Below are 23069 nucleotides of genomic sequence, written 5' to 3' on the forward strand. Positions count from 1 at the left end.
TCAAAACACAGCACTGCACCAGCTACCAAGAAGGAGAAACATGACTGCTACTGCTGAACCCAGGACAAGGAGGAATTTGGCTGGGTTTGCATGCACACTCGGGCTTCGGGATGGAAGGGGTATTTCTGGCAACCAGGTCCCTGGGGAAGGTGTGAATACGAGAGGAAGCGCAAGCCCCATGGTATGAGTTAGCTGGCAAGACAAAAGAGCTCAAAGAATAACCTCCATGTCCTCCCACTCAGCGCACTTTCACGTCGCTGCTTTTGGTTTTGCTGAGTGTCTCTCACCAACCCCATCCTGCGCTCTCCCAGCTAGGCAAAACCCTCCCTTGGCAGCCCAGTGAGTAAGCACCGCTGGAGCTGCTCACCGCTCCCATCCAGGCAGAGGTCATTGCCTTTAGAGAACTAACAAAGTCATCCCCCTAAGAACAGGGGTCACTTTACTGACTAGAATGGAAAGTCATCTATTAGAGACTGCTTTAGGAAGGCAACGGTTACCAAGTCATCACTTTTCACTCACCGAGACTGCAACTGAATTGGTGGCGATGAAGGTACCTGGAGTAAGAAAAACAGTCCAATTTCAAACCAAAGATACTCATTTTGCTTTGCACCTTGGTGGCTTTGCACAAGATGGGCCAGCCCACGTTCTCTAGAGCACCACTGTCCTGGGTTCAGCAGTAGCAGTCATGTTTTTCCTTCATGGTAGCTGGTGCAGTGCTGTGTTTCGACTTCCAGCCTGGGAACAGTGTTGGTGAAACCGATGTTTTCAGTTGTTGCTAAGTGATGTTTACCCTGACCAAGGACTTTGAGAGGCTCATGCTCTGCCAGGGAAGAGGGGAAGCTGTGAGGAAGCAGAGATGGGGCGCCTGACCCGGGCTAGCCAGGGAGGCATTCCATACCACAGCACGTCATGCCCGGGGTGGGGGGTAACTGGGAGTTACCCAGAAGGACACGGGCTTCCGGGTGGGACTCGTTTCTTGGCCGCTGGTATCGTATTCTCTTCCCTTGTTATTTTCCCTTATCATTGCTGTAGTTGATAGTAGCGGTGGTGATTTGTGTTGTACATTGGTTGCTGGACTGTTCTTGTCTCAACCCGTAGGAGTTGCACTCAGCAGAGATCCTCCTCCCCGTACCTCCGGGAGCGGGGAAGGGGAGAGCCCCGGTGGGATGAGGAAATCCACAGCACACATTGTTGTCATCACGGCACCACTCACTGGGAGTGAGTGAACAAGTTACCTGACTGGGTTTAAACCATGACAACCAGGAGCCACACGCAATCTCAGACAGTGATCTCCAGGGGGAACCAAACCTCTACCAAGTGGGAATTGCAGAGCAGTACACGGAGAGAAAGAACACGCAGGTGACCCCTGACATATGCACAGCCTTGCTATACAGCTGGAAAATTAAAATGGGAAATGCTGGTTATTCCACCCATTCCTCAAACAACAGAGACTTCAGGAGATTCACAAATTCCAGGAGACCAAGGGCAGGTTGGACAGGGCTTGGAGCAACCTGCTCTACTGGAAGGTGTCCCTGCCCATAGCAGGGGGCTGCAGCTGGGTGAGCCTTAAGGTCCCTTCCAACCCAAACCACTCTATGATTCTATGATATTCTGGATTTCGTAAGACAGGCAAATCAACACTTTTCCTAAAATTTGCAGCTTTTAGGCCGCTTCCCAGAATATGACAGAACACAACCTTTTTAATCTGAGCTATCACTATGAAACTCAAAACTAATGCTTCCAGCCCTGGTCCTGCTTGCACCCGATACAAACCTCAAACAAATCTCCTGAAGATACTCACATATTGGTGTGAACCTGAGTCAAAGCCACTGCCTGTAACCAATGTCAGTGTCTACAGCACTTTACATTCAATTCCTGCTTTAGCTAAAAATAGTAGGCTCCTATCTATGCACACACAGCTCCTATTTACTTCATGAAATTGCTTTACAGTGCTGCATCAAATTCCTGTTCTTTAATAAAAATGGGTTCTCTGCTTTTCTCTCCTAGTCACAGCACTGATGAAATGTGACAACATTTTCTTTAGACATCTCACGGCCTTCTCTGATGCTAAAAACGATAGAAGAGAGAAGTATTTGTACGAGTAACCAGCAGAAGCATCAGTGGGCTCAGGATGTCCCACAAATATTCAGAACAACACAGCAGTGGGCTCGCAAAACTGCTCATGATGAACCAGTTCCTTGACGCCAGGCATTTCACTAGGAAAGCCTCGCTGCAGCCACTCTCTTTGGGGATTGCCCTTCACAGAACTGTTCAAAACCAAAGTTAATCATGCAGCAAAGCCAAGAGACAAGGAACTCATCCCTGCCACACCACAAAAATTAGGATGTGCTGGCATCTTCACGAGGTGCTGATTGCCACAGTTTATTGAACACCAATGCTGAAGGCCTTACCACCCTCACAGGGAAGAACTTGTGCCTGAGATCTCCCTTGACCTGCTCCTCACGCCCTGGGGGGGGATGCAGCCCAGCACACAAGGGGGTTCTGGGCTCAAGCGCACACTGAAGCCAGGTCACGGAGAGATTCTCGTCACCCAAAACCCCAAGTCCTTCTCCTCAGGGCTGCTCCATCCCATCCCCACTAGACTGTGCTCACAGTCCCACAACAACACGTTCAAATGCCCTCGTCTGCCCATTCCACTGCAATGACAGACTGCAGTATCTTTCCTTCAGGGACCTCACAGTGCTGATGAAACCTTCCCACTCCTCTGTGGGGTGTTCTGCTCCTGCTGTGTACCTCAGGAGGCAGGAGTTATTTTAGCAGACAGCAGAATAACAGGAAAAAACAACAGAAAATTCGATTCCCAGCTCCTTCGATTCCCAGGCAAAGCAACACCTGAGCTGCCTGGGGGGACTTGGTGCACCCTTCCATAGGGGCAGCAGCCCCTCCAACCTAAGAAGTTAGTAGTGCAACAATTGTCATGTACCCAGGCAGTTCCAGCAAGGCAACTGCATTTCCAGCTACTGAAAGACCAGCCCCCATCCCCATTCCCACCTTTTGGCACTTGAGAGGTCACTTTGGTAAACCAGATGACACCCAACAGCCACTTTGTGGCACATCAGCTGACTAGGAAAGGAGAACATTTGTGCGTAGCTCATTCACGTATTTCAGAAGCCTTTCAGGGTATTGGGAAGTCAAAGTACATTTATCTCTACTTTATACAACTGCACTGGGCAGTCAGAAACCATTCATTATCTCTGCCTGTCAGAAAGATATTGCAAAACCACACATCACTGAGGTTGTGCAATCTTATGACCTGTGCTGTGCAGCGATGAAGTTGATCTTCAGTATTTAAGGCAAGCAAATACTCTTGTAGAGATCCAAGCTCCTGCAACAAAGCCTTCAGTGAACACCAACACTTCTAGTAAAGATATCATCCTACTCATTATCATTAAAATGCTGATCATTACAGTAGTCCCCATGAACCAAAGGTATCTGAACTACACATAAGACTCTCCCTGACTAGAACACACTTTGTGAACACAGAAATCAGTTCCTTACAGACTGTTCCTACGTAATGTGCAAAACCAACTCAAGGAAAAGCACATTTAAATACCTTTAAATTAATTATTAAAGCAGCATTCCTCTCAGAATAAAGAGTGGCTTTAGGGCTTGCTGCCTGAAGTGCATAAGGAGGAGTCATGACTATTATATAAGGCTCCACAATGGATATGGCAACAGCATGGCCCCTCTAGTAGAATTTGCTGCCAGACTCCACAAGAGAAAGTTTGTCATGTTTCTGAAGCATTTAATGGTTCTAAAGCTCTGATGAACTTTGCCAAGGGAAAGGAAAACTGCTTTTAATTTAACACTGAACTATGTATCATTCTGGGCACTGGGGAGAGGAGGGGTGCAAGTACAGGAACTGCTTACACTAACTCTGTTTTCTGTAACAAGGAAGAGTTCTGCAAGCGCACGACGAAGAGGAAGAAGAATCCCAGGCTTGGCCATGTCATGACACAAGTTGTTTTCCGTACGGGTAAAAAGCTGCCAAAGTGGCTTCAACAAGGTAAGGTCACAGTCCCTGAAAAAAGCTAATTCTAATGAAATAGTGAGTGACCGTGACCTTATGCCTCTTTCTGGGAGAAAAAAACCCAACACAGAACCCCAAACAAATTCAAGAGAACAAAACCATACAGTTTTAACAGATGCATCAATGAAGGAAGAGGCACAAGAATTACTCTAAAATTTAAATTCAGTCAAGTGTTTCAGCACAATTAATTTCATTCTGAATCGGTGAAGTGGAGAAAACCTCACATCTATGAATATGTCCAAATGACTTTCGTAAAACTAAGTGGCCTCCTGAACTTGAAAAAGTAATAAACCATAAGTAATTATTACCGTAAGTAGTAAGACCATCAGAAAAGCACAGTTTCATTCACTGCCCAAAACCAAACCAATACAGATGCGGTCAGAAAGTGAACCGGTGTGAAACACCCCTGTGACTGCCACGGCACAACGCAGAGCCAGCACAGGCCCTGCACCACAGAACAGCCAGGGCAGTCTCACCAGCCCATCTCGGGCCCCTCTGTGGCAAAGCAACACCTGAGCTGCCTGGGGGGACTTGGTGCACCCTTCCATAGGGGCAGCAGCCCCTCCAACCTAAGAAGCAGGGGACTTGCTGCAGACAAGAACGCTTCCCTCCCCACTGCCCACTTCTAGACAGCCCTGTCTCCAGCAGCCCACTCCACGCCTGCCAGAACCACCAGTCCCCTCAACGGCCTGCAGGCAGGCAGAACAATGAGACTTCTGGAGCAAACACAGACACTAGGAACTAAATAAATGAATAAACAAGAAATCTAAGGTTGTAACAGTGCTGCGGCTGCTCTGCAGCACACTGCAGGCTCCCTGCCACACTGCAGCCTTCAGAGTTGAAACTGAAAAGATGTTTTGAACCAGTCCCCTATAACCTCTCCACTGGTCCCAGCAGCACCATGATGCACACAAAGAGGAGACGAAAGTCACTGCCACTCCTTGCCAAGCCTTCACTTTGCTCCTTCGCACTACGAATGTAATGAATGGCTCTTTATTTTATAGCTGTACTAATGCCAGTGCAAAAAAAAACAATGACCGTGGGCAAACACATCACCAGTCATTGACAAAAGCTCAGACCAATCTTGGGGAGCAAAGGTGTTGGGATCCCACAGCTGCTGGACTCACACAGGACACAGTTAGAAAATCAGAGCCCAGCTCTGAAGCAAGCTGCCTCCAGTGCAATAGCAGAACTGTGGTCTCAGCAGCATCAGGAGAGATTCTATTGATTTAGCAAGCAAGAAAAATTCAACACATTCTCATCCTAAGAAATAAAAGAAATTAAACTAAACTGCCTTCAGTCTCCAACTGAACAGAAGCTCCCATCACCCTTCTCCTGGCTCTGCCACTCAGAACTGAGGCTTCTGAACTGCAGGGCCCTCAGGCCAGCTCTTCTCAAGCTTGTCCTCCTTTGTTTTGAAAAGGCCATTAAGTTCTCTACAGCTTGTTGGAAGGCCACTCATCTGATCAGCAGTGGATTGGTAAAGTTCATTTGAACTACCTTCTTCTCTGCAAATAAAGTTTCAGTAACAAAATCAGAGATTGAAACAGAAGTAAAAGCAGAGGCAAAGCTGATCTTTAAGTAGTCTTAGAGGAACACACACCCTAAAGGAGCTAAAGGCATGTGGGACTATCATCTTCTCTCCCAAGCTGCTTAGCAGCTACATTAAACCCTTTGAACTCTGATACACTCACCACACTCAGAGTGCATCACACTCGGGTGTATTACCCAGCTGCAGGTTCCTCCCTGAAATGAGCAGGTACCAACGGCCCCTGCCTAAGCCCTCTCCTGCCCCTGCTCAGAGCCTGCCATGACTGAGGGTCCACAGCAGTACCTCTAACAAAGAACACCGTCTCTCACTTGGCTTGCTAAAAGGCCACCACTAAGACTTCAAAGCCTGGGCCACCATCTGCTCTTTGCAGAACCTCACCTTGTTTTGTGAGCGCTTCTCTCAGAGCTGGGGTTATCATCTCTCACTTCCCACCCTCCTCCTTCCTCCCAGCGTTCTCTTGAGTCAAGCTCATTCCAACACCTCCTTCCTCGACCTCACATTCTCTCTGTTTCAAGACAAGGAATTACAACCATTTAGATCCAAGCATCACAGTTTAAACGCTGTGGCACAGTTCAGCCACAGACCTGCTGAGCTTAAAACTGACACAAGTGTCCACACGTTAATTCTTGCATTCCTGTAATTCTGCTTTTTACCCCTCTTCCCATCGGACTCTGACCTTTCAGTTTTAGATTTAAGACAGAAAATATACTTAAATAAATAAATAAAACACCACACCAGGAACCAGGTGGACTTGTTCTACTAACACAGCAACCAGCTTCAAGCAGCCTGGGCTAGTGGAAGGTAGGTGGGGTGGAACTAGGTGAGCTTTAAAGTCCCTTCTAACCCAAAGCACTGCGTGATTCTGTGATTTAGTAACATTCTCCAGGGCATGTTAAGAAACAAGCTGTTTGAATCTCATGTGAGGTTGAGTGGGACCCCAAAGGTTGAAGCCCAAGAGTTTCAGGGCTGCACAATAACCTCATCTCTCCACAGAGCACAAACCAGAGGGGACAATACATTGCCTGGAGTGACAAGCATCTATAGTTCCAGTTATCTGGGACAGGTCAGGGGAGAAAACCACATCGCTACCACGACTCAGCCCAGGATAAGTGTCACTTCTGAGACTTTATGGATATTTATTCTTTCACATCTGCACAAAGAAGCATGAAAGTGTAAATAATTAAATAATTTAATTCCAAAAATGGAATAAAACCTGCAAGAAATGAGCAAAAATAAGATAAGAATGACCAGCAATTGCTTAGAAATAGCAAAAAAAAAAGATTTAAAATGGGTTATAAAGAAGCAAAAATGGGTTAAACCAAGTCAGGAAAGGGCCAAAACGGGTTAGAAATAGAAAGAAATTTGTAAGAAATGGAGAAAAATCCTTTGAGGGCTTAAAAAGAGGTTAATGGCTGGCAAAAAAGGGTTAGAAAAGCTGGACAGAAAGGGTTTGAAAATGGCCAAAAGGGCTTAAAAAGAGGCAGTATTGCGCAAAAAAGGGTTAGAAATAGCTCAAGCCAGTTTAGAAATAGGTAAGAAAAGCTTAAACCAGACTAGAAACTTCCATAAATAGTTCAGATTTAGCCAAAAATGGAATAAAACCTGCAAGAAAAAATGGGCAAAAATAAGATAAGAATGACCAGCAATTGTTTAGAAATAGCCAAAAAAAACTTAAAAAGAGTCAGAAAGAGCCAAAAATGGTTTAAACAAGGTTAGAAAAGGGTAAAAATTGTTTAGAAACAGAAATCAATTGGTAAAAACAGGACAAAATTGGTTTGGAAATGGCCAAAATGACTTAAGAAGAGTTAGAATTGGGCAAAAAAGGGTTAGAAATAGCTCAAGCCAGTTTAGAAATAGGTAAGAAAACCTTAAACCAGGCTGGAAATGGCAAGAAACAGGTCAGACTTAGCAAAAATGGAATAAAACTAAGAAATAGGAAAAATAGATAAGAATGACCAGCAGTTGCTTAGAAATAGACAAAAAAAGATTTAAAAAGGGTTAGAAAAAGCCAAAAATGGTTTAAACCAAGTCAGGAAAGGGCAAAAATGGGTTAGAAATGGCTGGAAATTACTAAGAACTGGACAAAAATGGTTTGAAAATGGGCAGAATAGCTTAAAAAGCATGAGAATTGGCCAGATAAGTGTTAGAAAGAGCCCAAAGCAGTTTAGAAACAGCTAAGAAAAGCTTAAAACAGGCTAGAAACTGGCAAGAAATAGTTCAACTTAGTCAAAAATGGCATAAAACTGGTAAGAAATGGCCAAAACTAAGATAAGAATGACCAGCAATTGTTTAGAAATAGCCAAAAAAGACTTAAAATGGGTTAGAAAGGGCCAAAAATGGTTTAAACCAAGTCAGGAAAGGGCAAAACCAGGTTAGAAATAGAAAGAAATTGGTAAGACCTGGACAGAAAGGGTTTGGGAATGGCCAAAATGGCTTAAAAAGAGTCAGTATTGCGCAAAAAAAAAGGGTTAGATATAGCTCAAGCCAGTTTAGAAATAGCTAAGAAAAGCTTAAACCAGGCTAGAAACTTCCATAAATAGTTCAGATTTAGCCAAAAATGGAATAAAACCTGCAAGAAATGGGCAAAAATAAGATAAGAATGACCAGCAATTGTTTAGAAATAGCCAAAAAAAAAAAAAGACTTAAAATGGGTTAGAAAGGGCCAAAAATGGTTTAAACCAAGTGAGGAAAGGGCAAAACCAGGTTAGAAATAGAAAGAAATTGGTAAGAACTGGACAGAAATGGTTTGGGAATGGCCAAAATGGCTTAAAAAGAGTCAGTATTGCGCAAAAAAGGGTTAGATATAGCTCAAGCCAGTTTAGAAATAGCTAAGAAAAGCTTAAAAGGCTAGAAATGGCCATAAATAGTTCAGATTTAGCAAAAAAAAATAAAATAAAACCTGCCAAAAAAACCAAGGGAAGGCCAAAGGGCAAAAATCAGGTAAGAATAGACCAGAAAAAAAACCTGCAAAAACAAAAAAAAAAAGAAATGCAAAAATGAAAATGCAAAAAAAAGGGTTAGAAAAATGGTTTGAAAATGGCCAAAAGCTTAAAAAAGTCAGTTTAAGCAAGAAAGGGCAAAAATAGACAAGAATGCCAGTTTAGAAAAGCCAAAAAAAAGCTTAAACCAGGCTAGAAACTTCCATAAATAGTTCAGATTTAGCCAAAAATGGAATAAAACCTGCAAGAAATGGCAAAAATAAGACAAGAATGACCAGCAGTTGCTTAGAAATAGCCAAAAAAAAGATTTAAAATGGGTTAGAAAAAGCCAAAAATGGTTTAAACCAAGTCAGGAAAGGGCAAAAATGGGTTAGAAATGACAGGAAATTAGTAAGAAATGGACAGAAATGGTTTGGAAATGGCCAAAATGACTTAAAAAGAGATAGAACTGGGCAAAAAAGGGTTAGAAATAGTCTAAACCAGTTTAGAAATAGCTACGAAAAGATTAAACCAAACTAGAAATGGCAAGAAACTGTTCAGACTTAGTCAAAAATGGCATAAAACTGGTAAGAAATTGGCAAAAATCAGATAAGAATGACCAGCAATTGTTTAGAAATAGCCAAAATACTTAAAATGGGTTAGAAAGGGCCAAAATTGGTTTAAACCAAGTGAGGAAAGGGCAAAACCAGGTTAGAAATAGAAAGACATTGGTAAGACCTGCACAGAAAGGGTTTGGAAATGGCCAAAATGGCTTAAAAAAAGAGTCAGTAGCTTGTTTAGAAATAGCAAGAAAAAAGGGTTAGAAATAGCTCAAGCCAGTTTAGAAATAGGTAAGAAAAGCTTAAACCAGGCTAGAAACTTCCATAAATAGTTCAGATTTAGCCAAAAATGGAATAAAACCTGCAAGAAATGAGCAAAAATAAGATAAGAATGACCAGCAATTGCTTAGAAATAGCAAAAAAAGACTTAAAATGGGTTAGAAAAAGCCAAAAATGGTTTAAACCAAGTGAGGAAAGGGCAAAACCAGGTTAGAAATAGAAAGACATTGGTAAGACAGAAATGTTGAAGAAATGGTTTGGGAATGGCCAAAATGACTTAAAAAGAGTCAGTAAAAAATATAGCTCAAACCAGTTTAGAAATAGATTTAGCCAAAAAGAAAAGAAAAACTTAAAAGGCTAGAAACTTCCATAAATAGTTCAGAAATTGCCATAAAATGGCTTAAAACTGGCAAGAAATGGGCAAAAATAAGATAAGAATGACCAGCAATTGTTTAGAAATAGCCAAAAAAGACCTAAAATGTGTTAGAAAAAGCCAAAAATGGTTTAAACCAAGTCAGGAAAGGGCAAAAGCTGTGTTAGGAACAGAAAAAAAATTGCTAAGAACTGCACAGAAATGGTTTGGGAATGGCCAAAATGACTTAAAAAGAGTCAGTATTGTGCAAAAAAGGGTTAGAAATAGCTCAAGCCAGTTTAGAAATAGGTGAGAAAAGCTTAAACCAGGCTAGAAATGCCCATAAAAAAGTGAAGCATTAGCCAAAAATGGCATAAACCAGGTAAGAAATGGGCAAAAATAAGGTGAGAATGACTAGCCATTGTTTAGAAATAACCAAAAAAAAGTTAAAGTGGGTCAGAAAGGGCCAAAAATGGGTTAAACCAAGTTAGGGAAGGCCAAAAAAAGGGTTAGAAAGAAATTGGTAAGTACAGGACAAGAACGGTTTGGAAATGGCCATAATGGCTTAAAAAGAGTTAGAATTGGGCAAAAAAAAAGGTTAGAAATAGCTCAAGCCAGTTAAGAAATAGCTAAGAAAAGCTGAAACCAGGCTAGAAATGGCCATGAATTCTTTAGGAATTGCCAAAAATGGCTTAAAACTGGTAAGACATGGGCAAAAATAAGATAGAAATGGTCATCAATTGTTTAGAAGTGGTAAAAAAATGCTTCAAACAGGGGACAAGCAGGCAAGAATGGACTAGGAATAGCCAAAAAAAAAGCTTAAAACTGGTAAGAAATGGCCAAAATTAGGATAGAAATGGCCATAATTTTTTTAGAAATAGCCAGACTTAAAATGGGTTAGAAATTGGCAACACTGGGTTAGGAATGGCCAAAAATGGCTCAAACCGAGTCAGGAAAGAGCAAAAATGGGTTAGAAATGGCAAGAAATTAGTAAGAAATGGACAAAAAACGTTTGGAAAAGGTCAAAATGGTTCAAAAAGTTTTAGAATTGGGGAAAAAAGGGTTCGAAACAGCCTAAACCAGTTAAGAAATAGCTAGGAAAAGCTTAAAATAGGCTAGAAACTTCCATAAATAGTTCAGATTTAGCCAAAAATGGAATAAAACCTGCAACTCAATCATGTACCAAGGAAAGAGTCAGGGTATTTTCAGCTCTGTCTTGAACACTGCCAGCCATGGGGCAGCCACAGCTTCTCTGGGCACCCTGTGCCACTGTCCCACCACCCTCACAGGGAACAACTTCTAAGATCTCATCTCAATCTCCCCTCTCTGTCACGTTAAAATCCTTCCCCCTTGGCCCATCCCCACAGGCCCTTGCTCTCCCCACAAGAAATGAGGCAGATCCCAGGATCATCCCTCGGCAGCCGCAGCGCTCCGCTGCCGGCTCAGCCAGCCCAACTCACACACCGAGTCCAAAGCAGCCACTCTGGGGAAGTCTCTTGAGGTGTTCTGGCAACTCCTACAGCACCCCAAGATCGCCATCGCCACCCACCTCCTTCCACGCTCCTGTGTCCACAGGCGGCACCGGCTCCGAGACACCAAGACGGGAACCACCAGAGGAGCTGCTCTTGCCTCCTCCACCGGTAGCTTGTGTTCCGTGGGGCAGCTGTCGTCTCCCGGTGCCTCTGCTGGAGGGTTCTGTGGGGTTCTGTGACCTCACACACCTGAACACGGGGAGTTCCAGAATCAGCCACCCCTGTGGTCTCCATGTCCCCAAGGTCATTGTGATGCATGAGCTCTGACTGGGTCCATGGGGTGCTCTGGAGGTGCTGCAGGCATTCTCTGGGATTCTCTAGGGGTATCCCCAGGATGCCCTGGGAGTGCACAGAGACACAGGGCCCTGGAGCAAGCTGCTCTAGTGGAAGGTGTCCCTGCCCGTGCCTTTGGGGCTTGGAGCTGGGTGAGCTTTAAGGTCCCTTCCAGCCCACTCTGGGATTCCATGATTCTCTGCTGTGCCAATGTCGGTCCCTCTCCACTCCTCGGAGGTGGCCGTGACGCCCTGTTCCATGGCCCACGTTGAGCTGTGACCCCTCGCATGCTCCACCTCCGGACCAAAGGCACTGAGGAAGAGCAGCCCGTGAGGGACCTCCCCGAGCCGGCTGGGCAGAGCCTGGTCCCCCCGCAGCGACTCCCGCAGCACCCCTGGGTGCCCAGTGGCCATGGGCACGATGCTGCCGCCATCCCAAAGCCGTGGCGGTCGCTGTGGATTTGCCCATTGTGACGGGGCCCCCACGGTGAGCGTGGGCTCTTTAAGGAGGGAGAGCCCTGCAGTAACCAGTGCAGAGGAGAGCCCTCCCCTCCCTCGGGAGGCTGCATCTCCCGGGGCTGCCCTGCGCCTCCAGGTCCGTGTTCTTTGACTTTGCAATCCTGTTTTAGTGTTGGCCTCAAACACATTGTGGGTGCGTGCGTGGGTTTTGGGGGGTTCCTGTAGAAACGGCTTCATGTAACCAAAAACGGGGGTGGGGTGGGGGGGGGGGGGGGGGGGGGGTCATTAAGTGCCTGTTGATGAACTGTCTGGGGGGAAAGGGGGGGGATGGGCCACACCACCCCCCCAGCACCCCAAAACGGGGGGGGGGGGGGTGGGGGAGGGTCCCCAATGGACACAACCTCCCATCCCCCACCCGGGGGTGTCGGGGGGTGGCACCTCCCCCCTTCTTTATACCCGGGATGGGAGAGGGGGGGATGGGGGGGGGTGTCTATCCGAAGCCTTATTGACACCGATGTAAATGGGGGGGGGGGGGAGGCGGAAGGGGTCACCTTAAGAATGTATAAAAAGGAAACTTAACCAATAAATAAAGATTTCACAGGAAATCGAGGCCCCCATTTCCTCCCGCCGTGTTTCGGCCTTTCCCCATCCCCGTTCTGCGACGCTCGCCGCACTTCCGGGTTGGATGCCGCCGTTGCGCAGGCAATTCCCCTCCCCCCCGGCCTCGTTCTGGCGAGCGTTTCCCAGGCAACAGCCAATCAGCTCTGAGCTCCCCAACTCGTGTCCCCGTTTATCCCCCTCCCGGCTGCCCCCCATGGGGCTGAATATGGGGCCTTTCCTCGCCCCTCCCCCCCCCCCCCAGTTTTGTCCCCTCTTCCCCTCCCCCACCGCATCCCCATTTTCTCCCCTCCCCCCCTTATGCCCCCCATTCCCCCTCCCCCTTTTTCCCACCCCCATTCCCCACATTCCTGCCATTTCTCCCCCTCTCCCTCCATCCCTCCCCATTTCTCATCCCACCATCGTTACCCCCCCCTTATTTACATGCAATTAGCGTAGGACCTGCTTTATCCACACGCACTTCATGTAGGGCTGACCTTATTTACACGTTACTTCCTTATTTACATGTTATTAATGTGGGGCCTACTTAATTTGTGTCCTTTTAGTCCAGCATGCTCAGCGCTTCCAGCAGCCCCTGCCCTTCTCCCTAGGGCCTGAAAGGGGCGTGGCCAAAGGGGTGAGGCCACCCCCCCCCCCCAGCCCCTCCCCCTCCCTCCCCGTCTTTGCTCACCTGGGCCTGCAGGGGGCGCAGCTGCGCCTGGAGCTTCCCATTGGATGCGGCCAGAGCCCGGAGCTGGATCCAGCGACGGGACTGGAAGGGATGGAGGGGGGGGACACAAGGAAATGAGGGACCCCAAAGCCATGGGAGGGACCCAAATACCCCCCAAGACCCCCAAACACCTTAAATATCGCCCCATATTTCCCCACAAGCCTCTCCCTTAACCCCAAACCCATTCATAACCCCCAGATCCCCCTCCCAGCACCGCTGAACCCCCAAAATTCCCCCTAAAGCCCCAAACTCCCCCATGTCATCCCCTATAGACCCAAAATCCCCCTCCAGGACCCCCAGATATCCCTCATCCCTCCCAAAAAGCGGCGCTGGGACCCTTTAGGGACCCCAACCCCTCCCCATAACCATCAAATTCCACTTCATAGACCCACCCCCCCCCCAAGCCCATCAGGACCCCCCCAAATCCCCACATTCCCCCGTTGGCACCCACCAGCCGCTGCTTCCCCTCCTGCAGCTGCCTCCTCAGTGGCCCCAGGGCAGTTTCTGGGGAGTCCATGGGGCTGCCCCGTAGCTCTGGGCCCTGCTGGATCTGGGCCCCCCGAGCCCCTGAGAGCCCCGTGGCCTCCAGCATCAACCTGCTGGCAAGGGGGGCCCCAAAGCCAAACGTTGAGGGGAGTTTGGGGGGCCCAAAGGGGTCCAGATCCCATTTTGGGGACCCCAAAAGGGCTGCAGGGACCATGGAGGGGTTGGGGGCACCCCAAAAGGTCTCAGCACTGGGTTTAGGGAGAGTGGGGGGGGGGGCTTTAAGGACCCCTATGAGCCCAGCACCCACTTCAGAAGGAAACCCAGGGGGGTTTAAAGTATAGAGGGGGTCCCTAAAGGGTTCTGGGGTTCAGGAGTGGGGAGGAAAAGATCAGGGGGGAGGGCCCAGGGGCAGTTTTGGGTTGCAGGGGGGGAAACCGGGCTGCAGGATGTATTCGGGGGGGTCCTTGAGAGGGTTTTGTGTGCATGGGGGAATCCATAGGGTGGTTTTGGGGTGCAGAGGGGGGTTGTTTTGGGGTGCACAGTGGGTGCTTTTGGGGTGCAGGGGGTTGTTTTGGGGTGCAGTGGGGGTAGATTTGGGGTGCAGAGGTGTGTTTTGGGGTGCAGGGGGGTGGTTTTGGGGTGCCATGGGGCTTCTGGGATGCATGGGGGTGGTTTTAGGGTGCAGGGGTTGTGTTTTGGTGTGCAGGGGGCATGGTTTTGGGGTGCAGGGGGGGCGTTTTGGGATGCAGGGAGTTGTTTTGAGGTGCAGGGGGCATGGTTTTGGAGTGCAGAGGGGGTGTTTTTGGATGCAGGGGGCATGGTTTTGGGGTGCAGGGGGGTGTTTTGAGGTGCAGGGGGAACGGTTTTGGGGTGCAGGGGGGTGTTTTGCTCCCTGTGGGACCCCCCAAAACCCCACAGAGCCCCCCCAAAACCCTCTAACGCTCCCCACCCCGCCCCCCAAACCTGAATCTCCTTGAGGTGCTGGTACCTGAGCCCCGAGTTAAGGAGGAAACCTGGGGGGGGGGGGGGGGGGGGGGGGGGTTAAAGGAGGGGGGGGGGGGGTCGGGGAGGATCATGGGAGGGAACTGGGGGTTCCTGGGGATCCCAATGGGATTTGGAGGGGTCCTAAAGGAATTTGGGCTCCTGTGCATGGATCTGGGAGAAGGGGTTGGGGGGGGGTCACAAGGGGGAATTGGGGGGTGCTGGGGGGTTGTTGGGATCCCAATGGAAATTTGGGGGGGTCCTAACAGGCAAAGGGGTTTGGGGGGGGGGGTCCTGAGGGGTTTTGGAGGCTCCCCAATGAGCTTGGGTGTCCCCCCCCCACTTTGGGGTGCAGCGGATACCACAGCAGGTTCCCTTTGATCTTCTTCACATTCCTATAGGAACAACCCCCCCCCCCCCCCCGCCATGTATTTTAGGGACCGATCCGAGGTTTGGGGTCCCTCCAGATGTTGCAGTTCCTCCCCCCCAGATGTTGGGGTGCCCCCCTCACCGCGGGTGCCGCACGTGGCCCATGATGTACTCCCGGATGGGGGCACAGGGCCCCGTGCACAGCCTGGAGGTGGGGGGGAGACAAAGAGAGGGGGTCAGGAGCACCCCAACCCCCCCAGGACCCCAAAAGCCCCCACTGGGGGGTCCCGCGGGCTCCAACCTGCGCAGCTCGGGATCGGAGGGGAGCTCCAGCTCCGCCATGATGGGCGAAATTGGCGGGAACTGGACGGGACCAAACGGGGGGGGCGGGCGGGGGGGGGGGGGGGCGGGGCCCCGGGCCCGATCCGGGCCCCGGCGCGCCCCCCGCAGCCCCCCCCCCCCCCCCCCGCGTCACGTGGTCATCACCCAGCACCGCCTCCGGCCCCACCCCCGCGGGCTCTTCGCCCTCCAGCCTCGGGCACGTGGGGCGGGGCCTATAGGGGTGCGGCCCCCCTTTGAGGGGGGCACTAGGGGGTGCCCCATAACTTGGGGGGGGCTCCATAGGGGGGACCCACATAACTTGGGGGGAGGGGGTGCCCCATAAACTCCCAGGGGGACCCATAGGGGGGACCCAGACCCCGCCCCATACCTTGGGGGCCACAAAGGGGGCGCCCCATAACTTGGGGGAGGGCACAAACGGGGACCCCCAGACCCCGCCCCATGACTTGGGGGGCACAAAGGGGGCGCCCCATAACTTGGGGGTCCCAGTGCCCGCCCCCCAACACCCCATAGCGCGGGTCCTGGCCGCCCGCTTGGGGGCGCTGTTGCACCGGGCCCCGGTGCTGCTACGGGAGCGGCGCCGCTCGGTGCTGGGGGCGCTGCTCCGTGGGGGGGGCACCGGGGCTTCCCCCCCCGGCTCTCGCCGCTGCTCCGGGGGCACCGGGGCTCGAACCCGGGAACTCGGGACCGGAACCCGGGAGCTCGGGGCTCGAACCCGGGGTCCCTGGAGCCTCAATGGGAGCCGCAACCGGATGTGCGGCGGGACCGGGGCATCCCCAGCCCCATCTTTGGATCCAGTGCGGAGCAGTGGGAAGTGAGTTGGGAATGGGGGTAACGGGTGGCAATGGGGGTAATGGGTAATGGGGGGTAATGGGGTAACATGGGCAATGGGGGGCAATGGGGGTAATGGGGGGCATTGGGGGTAATGGGCAATGGGGGTAATGGGGGCCAATAGGGTCAATGGAGACAATGAGGGGCAATGGTGTCTCTCCCCCCCACCCCAGAGCCCCCCCTCCTGGAGCCCAGTTCTGCTCTTCCAGCCCCATGGAATTCTGTGTCCGCGCTCCCCCCTACAACCGGATCCGGACCTGGATCCGTGTCCATGTGTGGAGCATCCGGATCTGGATCCAGATCCCATAGGATCTGCTCCCAAGCACCAGGAGCTGTGATGCCAATGGGATCCCGTGCTCCCAGATGATCCAAGGCTCTGGAATGAGGCAGAGCTGCAGCACGAGCCGGTGCTTCGGGGTTGGCTTGGGCTTCGGGGTTGGCTTGGGCTGTTTTAGGGGTGGTTTGGGTGTTTTGGTGTGTTTTTTTCCTCTTTTTGGCCTGTTTTGGGGCTCTGAGCCTGTGTCCCACAGGAGAAGCAGGACAAGGGTTTTTTTGGGTGGGTTTAGGGTGGTTTGGGGTTGTTTTGGGGGTGGTTTTGAATAGTTTTTGGTTGTTTTTGTACTTTTTTGAGCCTGTTTTGGGGTTCTGAACTTGGGTCCCACAGGAGAAACAGGACAAGGTGGTTTTGGGGTGGTTTTGGGGCTCTGAGCTGTGTCCCATAGGAGAAGCAGGACAAGGTGGTTTTGGGGTGGTTTTGGCCCATTTTGGGGGTTGTTTGGGGTGTTTTGGCCTGCTTTTCTCCTGTTTTTGTCCTGTTTTGGGGCTCTGACCCTGTATCCCATAGGAGAAGGAGGACAAGGTGGTTTTGGGGTGGTTTGGGAGTGTTTTGGGGGTTTTGGAGTGATTTGTCCTGTTTTGGGGCTGTTTGGGAGCTCTGACCCTGTATCCCATAGCAGAAGCAGGACAAGGTGTTTTTTGGCTGGTTTTGCAGGTGGTTTTGGTTTGGTTTTGGCCTGTTTTGGGTGCTTTTTGGGACTCTGACCCTGTATCCTACAGAAGAAGCAGGACAAGGTGGTTTTGGGGTGGTTTGGGGAGTTTTGGATGTTTTGGCATTCTTTTGTCCTGTTTTCCGGCTCTGACCCTGTATCTCATAGGAGAAGGAGGACAAGGTGGTTTTAGGGTGGTTTTGGGTTGTTTTGGGGCTGTTTTGGGTGTTTTGAGTTGGTTTTTCATTGGTTTTGGCCTGTTTCGGGGCTTTTTTGGGGTCTGACCCTGTGTCCCTTAGGAGAAGCAGGGCAAGGTGGTTTTTGGGTGGTTTGGGGGTGTTTTGGGAGTGGTTTTGGCAAGGTGGTTTTGGGGTGGTTTGGGGGTGTTTTGGGAGTGGTTTTGTTTTGACTCTGTGTTGTTTTCTGACCCTGGTGTTTTGGGGTGTTTTTCTTCTGTTCTGGGTCTCTTTTGGGTCTCCTACCCTGTATCCCATAGGAGAAGTAGGACAAGGTGGTTTTGGGTGTGGTTTTGGGGATTTTTTGCATTGTTTTTGCCCTGGTTTTGTCCTGTTTTGGGGCTCTGACCCCATATCCCATAGGAGAAGCAGGGCAAGGTGGTTTTGGGGTGGTTTTAGGGTGGTTTTGGTTTATGTCCTGTTTTGGGATTCGGACCTTGTGTCGCATAGGAGAAGCAGGACAAGGTGGGTTTGGTGTGGTTTGGGGTGTTTTTGTTCTGTTTTCGGGCTATTTTGGGGCTCTGACTCTGTATTGCATAGGAGAAGCAGGACAAGGTGGTTTTGGGGGTGGTTTTGGGGGTGGATTTGGGGTACTTGTGGCCTCTTTTGGGGTTAGTTTGGGGCTCTGACCCTGTATCCCATAGGAGAAGCAGGACAGGGTGCTTTTGGGGTCGTTCTGTGGTGGTTTTGGGGTGTTTTTCTCCTTTTTTTGGGCTGTTTGGGCTCCGCTGTTGGCAGTGGGGACACATGCCATGCCAGACCTTGATGTGAAGGATGGCCTCCCCTGTTACCAGAGAGTCATACAGCAGAAAAGAGGGGCAGGCCCAGCAGCCTGTAGTTGTCATATATTGGAGATATGATCTAGGCCAAATCCCCTGCTCAAGTAGGGTCACCCAAAACATATATAAAACAAAAAGGGGGAGATGTGGAGGCAGTGTTCTCACAGGAGAGTGGATAATTGGTACATAAATTCTGAATAATCCTGAAAGATGCAGCAAGGCCATGAGAGGCCCGAGGAAGCCTGAACAAGCAAGATAAGAAGCAGCTGGAATTCACTGAGGTAATGAGAACTGTGCACTGTTGGCAAGCTTTGGAGGTCAAGTTCCCACACCTGTGCTTAACCAATTATATGTTAGTTACAAAGGGTCTTCAAGACATGTATCCAATCATAATATGCCAAATCACTGTAAGTGCATGTAAGAAATACTATAAAAGGAGTTACGGCTTTGTAAAAAATGGCTTTTGTCTGATCATATTGATCTCTGACTGGGTCCATGTGTTTTCTGCGGCACGGAGTTATGGGGGGGGGGGGGGGAGGCCTGGGACCTGTCCCTGCCAGGCAGGAGGCAGCAGGGGTGCACTAGGACCCTGATGCGTGAGGCAGCGGGCGGGCACTAGGACCCTGATTCCGGCGCTATAGGGGGCGGGCACACTGGGACCGGTTCCTGACAGGGAGGAGGCAGCGGGCGGGCACTAGGACCCTGATACCGGAGCTATATAGTGCTGAGGGTGCTGGGGGGTTCTGTGGGTGCTGGGGTTTCTCTAGGTGCTAGGATGACTGGGTGCACTGGAGCTGTTGTGGTTGCTGGCAGTGGTGGGGGTGGTATGGGTGCAATGCATGCTATGGGTGCTGTAGTTGCTATGGGTGCTGGGGGTGCAGTGGGTGCTGTGAGCCCTGGCCCCACTCCCTGCTCCAGGCACTGGGGACCCCAGTGCTGGCATCTGGGAGAGGTCCAAAGAGTGCTGGGATGGGTGTTGGGAGCTGGGATGGATACAACCTTGAAGCTTGTGAGGTCCTAAGGGAAGATCCCAAGCCTGGAAGCAGGATGCTCCAGCTGGATGCAGGGATGAAGTGGGATGCTCCAGCTGGATGCAGGGATGAAGCAGAACCATGGAAGTTTGGGTTCTCCTTCATCATTTGGGTGTGGAGAGGAGCCTTCAGCATGGATTGGAGCCACAGGACAAGGGGTGATGGGTTCCAACTGGAACAGCGAAGTTCAGGTTGGAGATAAGGAAGTGAGGGTGCTGGGACACTGGGATGGGTTGGATGGAGAAGAATGGATGGGCTTGGAGCAACCTGGTCTAATGGAAGCTGTCCCCCCTGCCTCTTCATGCCATGCTTTAATGGCGGGGCAATGATTGGACTTGATGCTCCTGAAAGTCTTTCACAAACTGGTTGATTCCCTGATTCCCAGCTCCCGCTTCCCACTGTTCCCTGCCCTCCATCCCTCATCCCCATCCCTGCGCACGGACCAGAAGAAGAGGTGGGCACGCAAAGCATCCTCTCTATGGGAAAATAAGGCAACTGTATTGAAGCTGAAGCCAACTTCAAGCGACGCCGCTCCTCAAGGCTTCTTCCCCCTTAGAGCCTGCAGCAACTCCTGCACCCGACTGACAAATTCCACGAGCACCCGGTATGGGAAGGAGCAGATGTCACTGGTGCTCGAGGCCGTCGGAGCCGGCATCGTCTGCTGGATGGGCGCATGCGAGACGTGCTGGTGGCTCCATGTCGGGGGCGTCGCGGAGGCTCCCGCGGAGTGGAACGTCCCCAGCTGGTGGAGGATCCACTCATGGAAGTGCCTTGTTGAGGTGTAGACCCCCGGTTGCTTGGCCCTGGCGCAGCCGCGGCCCCAGCTCGTCAGCCCCACAACCCAGAAAAAGTTGGCATTGTTGTCCCGGCACATGAGGGGACCGCCACTGTCACCCTATGGAGGAGAAACAGAGAGGGGATGAGGATGGGGATGGGTGGCCATGGCAACGCCTGAGGGGACCACTGCTGTCACCCTGTGGAGGAGAACGGGAGAGGATGGGGAGGGGTGGCCATGGCAACGCAGAGGGGACCACTGGTGCCACACTGTGGAGGAGAACGGGAGAGGATGAGGATGGGGATGGGTCGCCATGACAATGCCGGAGGGGACCATTGCTGTTACCCTATGTGGATGGAAGGGTTCTCCTTCATCATTTGGGTGTGGAGAGGGACCTTCAGCATGGATTGGAGCCATAGGACGAGGGGTGATGAGTTCCCACTGGAACGAGGGACTATGGGTTGGAGATCAGGAGAAACTGTTCCCTATGAGGGTGGTGGGACACTGGGATGGGTTGGATGGAGAAGGCTTGGAGCAACCTGGTCTAATGGAAGGCATCCTTGCCCCTTGCTTAGAACTGGATGCTTTAAGCTCCTTCCTTCCATGAATCCATGCTCATGACATGGTTTAGTGGTGGAATCTCAATGCTCTTAAAGCTCCAACCTCTATGGTCCCTGCGCAGGGATGATGGAGCAGGAGCTGGATGCGCTTCCAAAGCTGGGATAAAGGGGGATGCAGAGCAAGGCCCTGCAGATGGGAGAGGAGAAGGGAGCCCCAGGGGCACATCCCTACCTGGCAGGTGTCGATGCCACCCTGCGGGTACCCAGCACACAGGTTGTGGCTCTTGATGGCCCCTCGGTACCATAGGCTGCTGTTGCAGAGCTTGGCATCGATGAGGCGGACCTTGGCCTCCTGCAGGGCAGATGGGGACGATGCCCCCGCTGTGGGGACACAAAGGGGGTCAGGACTGCGGGGAGAAGGGACGGATATGGGGGTATTTGGGGCTGAAAAGATCAATGGGAGCCATCAACACCGCCCCATGGCACGGGCTGCATCCCCTTTGTTCTGCATCCTCAACATAAGGAGGACATGGAGGGACCTTCAGCGATGGGACAAGGGGTGATGGGTTCCAACTGAACCAGGGATGCTCAAGTTGGAGAGAAGGAAGTGGTGGGAGACTGGGATGGGTTGCATGGAGAAGGTCAGGATGCTCCATCCCCAGTCGGAGCAACATCCAATAGACCTGGATGAGCTTTACCCTCCCTTCCATCCCATTCCATGAATCCAGGACCCGGCATCCCAAGGCCAACGGGGCCGTCGGGCACTCACTTCTGGCCTCCCTCGCGCCCCATCCGCTGATGAAGCACTCGGAGAGCTGGGATACCCTGAGCGTCGCATCGGGCAGGCAGGCGAGCTGCACGTGGTACCCGCACTGCACCGGCTGGTCCAGCTCCACCAAGGCAATGTCGAAGCCGTCGGAGGCGTTGGTGTAATATTCATGGACCACGACCCTCTGGATCCAACGTTTCTGGGTCTCGGAATTGGCCCAAGCCAGGTCCGTGATTCCGACCATCACGAACCAATCCGTGGTGAAGCTGGGAGGGAGTGGAAGAGCAGGGATTGGAGCCATAGGACAAGGGGTGATGGGTTCTGACTGGGAATTGCAGGTTGGAGATAAGGAAGGGATTCCCTATGAGGGCGCTGGGGCACTGGGATGGGATGGATGGAGAAGGTTTGGATGCTCCATCCCTGGTAGTGCTCAAGGCCAGCTTGGAGCAAGCTGCTCTATGGAAGGCATCCCTGCCCATGGCAAGGGCTTGGAACTGGATGATCCCAAGCTCCTTTCCCACCCAACCCATTCCATGATCCATTCCATTCCATCCCATCCCATCCCATTCTATGGAGGGGTGGGAAGGAGCCACATTCCTGCTGCTGCCCAAAGGAAAGCACTGCCCCAGCACGCCTTAGGCTCAAGGGCTGTCAAGCTGGAAGCAGCCTTCTCCTGAGCGCTCTTCCCAGTGCATCCAGGATGGGGAAGGGGACGGGATGGGAGCTGCTCCTTGGCTATTCCCTATGGCTGGAATCCCTTCTCCCCCTTACTTTTGCCCGACGAAGCAGTGAGCGGCCGTGAGGACCCATTGCGGGGTGATGAGGGACCCCCCGCAGATGTGCGAGAAGCCGGTGGCCGTGGGGAACTGGATGCTGACCATCCATGGCCAGGCGCCCTGGTGCGCATCCACGCCTCCGACGATGCGCGACACCCCATAGGAATCAGCCATGGGACGGGTACCGCAGGTCCCTCTGGAAGCAGAAGCCCAACACTGGATGGTTAGGGATGAAGGGCGGGCATCATCCCGCCCCACTGGGTGATGCAGGGACAAGGGACCCTATGGGGTGTCCCATAGGTGAGCATCATCCCACCCCATAGGGTGCTGCAGGGACAAGGGACCCTATGGGGTGCCCCATAGCTGCGCTGTGCCACCGCATGGGGTGATGGCGAGGAAGCGGGGCTCTCCCAGTCCCACCACCCCACTGGTGTGACCATGGCTGGGAGCAGCAGCATCTCCCTATGGAATACCAGGAGCCCCGGAGCCTGGTGCCACTCACCCACAGCTGTCCCAGGAGCCATGCACCAGCCAGGCCAATGCCAGCAGGATGAAGACATGGAGCAAAGCCATCGCTGCCATCACCGCTGAGGGTGACCCCAAGGTGCCACCAAGGTGCTGCCACCACCACTGAGGGTGACACCAAGGAGCTGCAACCAAGGAGCTGCAACCAAGGAGCTGCAACCAAGGAGCTGCCACCAAGGAGCTGCCACCAAGGAGCTGCCACCAAGGAGCTGCTGCCACCAAGGAGCTGCCACCAAGGAGCTGCCACCAAGGAGCTGCCACCAAGGAGCTGCTACCACCACTGCGCCCAAAGCGCAACTGCCCCAGGGATACGGGTGCTGCATA

The 23069-nt window shown here is 51.5% G+C and overlaps 1 protein-coding gene and 1 long non-coding RNA gene across 2 annotated transcripts; both read right to left on the minus strand.

Annotated features, from left to right (window-relative positions):
- Positions 1–14738: 14738 nt before the first annotated feature.
- Positions 14739–15347, minus strand: LOC134165550 (uncharacterized). Its single transcript, XR_009965571.1, has 3 exons — positions 15281–15347; positions 15132–15164; positions 14739–14776 (listed from the first exon to the last, which is right to left on the minus strand). It is a non-coding gene; the product is annotated as an uncharacterized LOC134165550 (long non-coding RNA).
- Positions 15348–19875: 4528 nt separating this feature from the next.
- Positions 19876–22524, minus strand: LOC134165559 (acrosin-like). Its single transcript, XM_062622507.1, has 4 exons — positions 22216–22524; positions 21445–21710; positions 20908–21056; positions 19876–20235 (listed from the first exon to the last, which is right to left on the minus strand). Exons 1-4 carry the CDS (start codon positions 22392–22394, stop codon positions 19876–19878), a joined length of 954 nt encoding a protein of 317 aa, XP_062478491.1. The 5' UTR covers positions 22395–22524.
- Positions 22525–23069: the final 545 nt, after the last annotated feature.

This window comes from Pezoporus occidentalis, unplaced genomic scaffold, assembly GCF_034315485.1.
Source record: "Pezoporus occidentalis ecotype Australia unplaced genomic scaffold, CSIRO_AGI_Poc_V1 ctg1070, whole genome shotgun sequence".
In the NCBI taxonomy this organism is placed as follows: domain Eukaryota; kingdom Metazoa; phylum Chordata; class Aves; order Psittaciformes; family Psittacidae; genus Pezoporus; species Pezoporus occidentalis.

Excerpts from the sequence above, each read along its gene's own strand:
- LOC134165559 (XM_062622507.1), bottom strand. The coding sequence starts at position 22,394 with ATGGCTGATTCCTATGGGGTGTCGCGCATCGTCGGAGGCGTGGATGCG. Across the intron at positions 21,057-21,444 it reads GGGCGCGAGGGAGGCCAGAA|CGGGGGCATCGTCCCCATCT; the intron begins GTGAGTGCCCGA and ends GTGTCCCCACAG. Across the intron at positions 20,236-20,907 it reads GTGGCATCGACACCTGCCAG|GGTGACAGTGGCGGTCCCCT; the intron begins GTAGGGATGTGC and ends TCTCCTCCATAG.